Source organism: Calidris pugnax, unplaced genomic scaffold (assembly GCF_001431845.1).
Source record: "Calidris pugnax isolate Ruff unplaced genomic scaffold, ASM143184v1 scaffold341, whole genome shotgun sequence".
In the NCBI taxonomy this organism is placed as follows: domain Eukaryota; kingdom Metazoa; phylum Chordata; class Aves; order Charadriiformes; family Scolopacidae; genus Calidris; species Calidris pugnax.
The window spans coordinates 384,920-389,696 of NW_015091149.1; the positions used below are offsets into that span (position 1 = coordinate 384,920).

The following is a 4,777-nucleotide window of genomic DNA, read 5'->3' on the forward strand; positions in this document are numbered from 1 at the left end:
GGGGGGGGGGGTTTGGGTCTGTCTGGAGCAGCGCTTGTACCCCAGCACCTGCCTGACCCCCCCCTCTCCCCATCACCTCTGTTCCCCCCCACCCCGGCCCCGCTCTCGGCTCAGCGTCCTCCGCCACTTTGGCCATATCTGCACTACGCCAGGCTTCTGTCTGTGGTTCGTTGACAGTGAATAATAATGCACTTTAAAAATAGTGTGGCTTGTAGCCTTTGTCACAATAAAGTGGTAGTGACCATCCTCCCGTGGCTTGCTGGCCTCTTGTCACCCCCGGGAGCAGCTGGCAGCGTCCCCTGCCCGTCCCCTGCCCGTCCCCTGCCCGTCCCTGCCCGTCCCTGCCCGCTGTTGGGTCTGTCTGGAGCAGCGCTTGTACCCCAGCACCTGCCTGACCCCCCCCTCTCCCCATCACCTCTGTTCCCCCCCACCCCGGCCCCGCTCTCGGCTCAGCGTCCTCCGCCACTTTGGCCATATCTGCACTACGCCAGGCTTCTGTCTGTGGTTCGTTGACAGTGAATAATAATGCACTTTAAAAATAGTGTGGCTTGTAGCCTTTGTCACAATAAAGTGGTAGTGACCATCCTCCCGTGGCTTGCTGGCCTCTTGTCACCCCCGGGAGCAGCTGGCAGCGTCCCCTGCCCGTCCCCTGCCCGTCCCCTGCCCGTCCCTGCCCGTCCCTGCCCGCTGTGGGCTCAGCCCAGCAGAGATGAGGGAGGGCAGGACGTCCTCGTGTGTGTACAAGGGCTGGGTACCCCTCACGTGGCAGTGGGATGAGTTGCATCCAGCCCCAGTTCTCTGCATCCCGTATCCCGGATCGGGAATTGCCATTGTCCGTGCCGGTCCCTCCCCAGGCTGAGAGGCTGCTCCCCCCAAGCAAAGGCTGGGGAGTGTCAAAACACCGTCATTCTGCCTTTATTTGAATATCTTCACATCTCATTCAACAAAAAGAGGTTTTCTAAAAAATAAAGTGCCCAGTGGAGCCAGGCCTTTGGGTAGATAAATGCATTTCTGTAACGTCGTCTTACCACAAATACAGCGAGTGAACAGGAGCTTTCCCTGGGCTGGAGGTAATCGGCAGGACGGGCACCTCGTACAGAGAAGGAGCAAACTACAGCCCACGTTACCACGACGCGCGGAACGTAAACACCCGACAGCAGCTTCCGTTTGGATTTTTATACAAACCGATATAGAATAAAAAAACCAGAGTGTCGTAGAATCTCCAGCAACAAAAAAAATGGTAGAAAGGATCCGTACCTGATCGTATGAAAGCAGCATCTCAGCAAAGTGCGGTGGCCTCATGCGCGGCAGCGGCGGCCGTCGCCGGCAGGGCAGGGTATTGCTTGGGGTGCCCCCAGGGGGGAGTTGGGGGGGGGGTCCCGTGGGGGCCGGGCAGCGCGTGGCGTCCGTCGTGGCTCTGGCGAAGCGAGCGAAGCAGCGGGGCATCTACGCGGCGCTAAGGGGGTGTTTGGGGCGCTCCCCCCTTCGAGGAGGGTAAGGGGGTGGCTGCCCGGCCCCGGGGGGGGGTTCCCCGCCGGAGGTAGGGCAGGATTTGGCAGCTGGTGGGAGGCAGCAGCGGGGGCTGCCTGCCCAACCCCGGGGTGAGCGGGGCTGGGGGTCACGGCCACGCTCCGGGGCCGGGTCGGCGGCGGCCGTGGGGCAGAGCGTGGGTCGGTGCGGTGCAGCCCCCAGGCGGGTGTTGGCAGTTCAAGGTGTGCTCGGCCCTTTGGTCCCGCGACGCTGGCTCGTCCCCAGGGCAGCAACCAGGGCTGCGGGGGCTACGAGCCCGTCCCACCCTCTCCCCCCCCGGCCCTGCTAGTCCGCTTTGGGTTCCTCCAGGATCTGGGGCAGGTTCTGGTCCTTGCGCGCCGAGAGGGGTTTGGCAGCGCTGCCGTAGTCCTGGATGGCCTTGGGCTCGTTGGTGTGGTAGGAGCCCTTGTAGCGGTGGTAGTAGAAGTAGAGCAGCACCAGCGCTCCCCCGATCAGCAGGAGCAAGAAGATCACGACTGGGGCTTTACTTACACCCGATGATGATCCCGATCCAACCGTCGTCGTGCACATGGGGGAATTCTGCAGAGATAGAGTGGGGTGGCTGAGGGGGTCTCGCACTGGGGCACCCCCTCTGTGGGTGACACTCACCAGGGGACTCCCCCCCCCACCTCCGGGGTCCCACCACGGCACCTACCTGTGCCCATGTACCAGGGGTCCATCTCGGGGGGGATGAGGATGGTGGTGAGGGGGAGCATGGAGGCGCAGCTCGACTCCACCAGCTCCCCCCGGATGCTGTAGGGCCGCAGGGGGCTGGTGGGGCGGAAGATGGCTTTGAGGGGGACGAGGGTGTTGAACTTCACCCCTGAGAGGCAGCCTGAGAAGCCGGGCGTGTTGTAGCGCTGGATCTCGGGGTCGATCACGCCGGTCTCTGGGGGGGCACAGAAGGAGAAGGCTCATCCACCGCGGAGGGCGAGGGCCCTGCTGGGCAGAGAAGACCCCAGCGATCCCAGCATGGCAGGGGGTGGCCGAGGGCAGGACCCCGCTCACCCATCACGCGCCCCAGGTACAGGTTTTTGGGGGAGTCCAGCTTGCTGTCCACGAACAGGGAGAACTGCTGCTCCATCACGGGCAGATAGTCCACCTGGGAAATGGGCACACAGTGTCAGCGCCCGCTGACCCTCCTCCTGCCACCCTGCCCGTGTGCCCCCCAGCCTGCCCCCCACCCCGCAGCCCCGTACCTGGGTGTACAGCGTGCGGTGCAGGCGGGTGATGTTGACACGGTGGGGCCTCCCGTCTGTCACCGGTTTGGTGGTGAGGGCGAAGACGTAGGGGCTGGTGCCCAGCTGGTAGCGCAGCTGCAGGCTCCCTGCGGGCAGAGCGGGGCTGGTGGTGGGGTCTCATCCCTTGGCACCAACCACCCCCCTCCATAGGGCAGGGTCCCAGCACCCAGGGAGGTCCTGCGGGCTCTGGGTGAGCCCCGGGGAGGGGAGCCCTGCCCTCACCGTCATCCTTGATGAGCACGGCCATGTAGTCCTTGACGAAGGTGCTGACGTAGAGCAGCACGGCGGGTGCCGAGGTGGTGCTGAAGCTGAAGCTGACCTCCTCGCTGGTGAGGTTGTAGCCGGGCAGGGGCTCCCAGGGGCTGCTGATGATGCTGGCGAACTCGCGGGCGGCGTAGAGTGACATGGGCAGGATGTTGTACCGTATCCAGGTGCCCTCCTCAAAGTACCCACCGATATCTGGGGGAGTGGGGGGAGGACACACCGGGTGACGGGAGCAACAGCTCCTCTCCCCGATCCTGGCCCGGGGAGGGTCCTCAGGGGAGGGTCCCCACCGTCGGTGTCAGCAGCCACAGCCACCACTCACCGTGGTTGCAGAAGGGCCCGTCGAAGGCGGAGATGCTGCAGTTGCAGCTGTAATGGCTGTAGCGCTCCACGCAGAGCCCGCTGTTCTGGCAGGGCACTGGCGGGTCCTGGCAGTGCCCGGTGCAGTTGACCCGCACGCCTTCCGTCTCGTTGGCCTTACCCTCCAGGTTGAGGGTCACCCCGTTCATCCGCAGCGCCCGCAGGCACCCCAGGAACGGGCGCATCTTGTGCTCCGCCGCACCTGCAGCAGGGATGAAGCTCAGTGCCCAGTGGGGACCAGGGGGACGTGGGGACACGGGGACACGGCCCGGGGGCTCTCACCGACATAGAGGGGCCGGTCGAAGTCCAGGCGGACGAAGCTCTGGGGGGGTGCTGGCCGCACCACCCAGGGCAGCTTGTCCACCCGTAGCCGTGCCAGCTTGACGTTGAGCTCAGCCTTCACCTGGTGCCACTCGTCGTCGTTCCAGGGCACCACCGACCGCACCGTCAGGTTCTCATCCCCGTTCCCGATGTCGTAGGCGAACACCACGTCCCTGGTGGCTGCAGGGACACGGTGTCAGGAGGAGCCCCCAGCCCTGCCACCCCCCATGCCCTGCCACCCCCCACCTGCCCGTACTGTTGAGCTCAACGCGGATGTAGTTTCGGGTGCCAGGGTTCTCCAGGAAGACACCGGAGGGGGCAGTGGTCTTGAAGTAGAAGGAGATGTCAAGGCTGTGGTTGGCCTGGAAGGTGGGGAAGAGCAGGGCTGCGCCTCTGTTGAAGGAGACGGTGTTCCAGGTGTTCCCTGTGGGGAGCAGGAGGGGTAGTGAGGGGCGGGCACGGACCCTCCATGGGACCCCCATGGGCAGGGGACCTCCTGTGGGTCCGGTGGTCACTCACGGTCTCCGTAGCACCTCAGAGGACCCAGCAGGAACTGGGCTTCAGAGCCGGAGCGATTGGTGTCTCCCACCACAACCTGGGTGACGGGCAGGTGGTCCACGAAGGTCAGCAGACCCTTGTCCGTCCTCCTGTAAATGGTGTGTGCGTTGGGGGGGGGTAGGGGGAGCATGAGGGGCTTCTCCCCCTTCACCACCTGCACCTCCAGTGACCTCCAGCCTGAACCCCACATCCTATGCCCCCCCCCCCGTGCCCGCTGCCCCATCCCACAGCCCCCCCCTGCTCACCACAGCGCGTGGTCGGCGTCGCAGTTGCAGAAGTACTTGGGGTCTGCGCAGTTCTTGTCCAGCCCGCAGGCGCAGCGCTGGATGCCCGGCCGCGAGCCCCCCCAGTAGTAGTGCCTCTCGTCGTGCCGGCCCATCCAGAAGCTGAAAGGCAGCCCGGCTGCGGGCACAGGGCAGGGTGAAGACATGCCCCCACGGCACAGCCCCACGGCACGGCCCCACGGCACAGCCCCGCTCCCCACCCCGGCACTCACATTGGGT

At 65.1% G+C, this 4,777-nt stretch overlaps 1 protein-coding gene across 1 annotated transcript in view; it reads right to left on the bottom strand.

Annotated features, from left to right (window-relative positions):
- Nucleotides 1-888: 888 nt before the first annotated feature.
- Nucleotides 889-4,777, bottom strand: part of CNTNAP1 (contactin associated protein 1) — a 15,122-nt gene continuing 11,233 nt past the window's right edge. Inside the window, 10 exon segments of the mRNA XM_014959063.1 lie at nucleotides 889-2,013; nucleotides 2,015-2,070; nucleotides 2,186-2,419; nucleotides 2,539-2,632; nucleotides 2,730-2,857; nucleotides 2,994-3,230; nucleotides 3,358-3,597; nucleotides 3,678-3,896; nucleotides 3,973-4,140; nucleotides 4,236-4,363. Coding sequence (XP_014814549.1) covers nucleotides 1,816-2,013; nucleotides 2,015-2,070; nucleotides 2,186-2,419; nucleotides 2,539-2,632; nucleotides 2,730-2,857; nucleotides 2,994-3,230; nucleotides 3,358-3,597; nucleotides 3,678-3,896; nucleotides 3,973-4,140; nucleotides 4,236-4,363 — 1,702 coding nt within the window. The 3' untranslated portion in view covers nucleotides 889-1,815.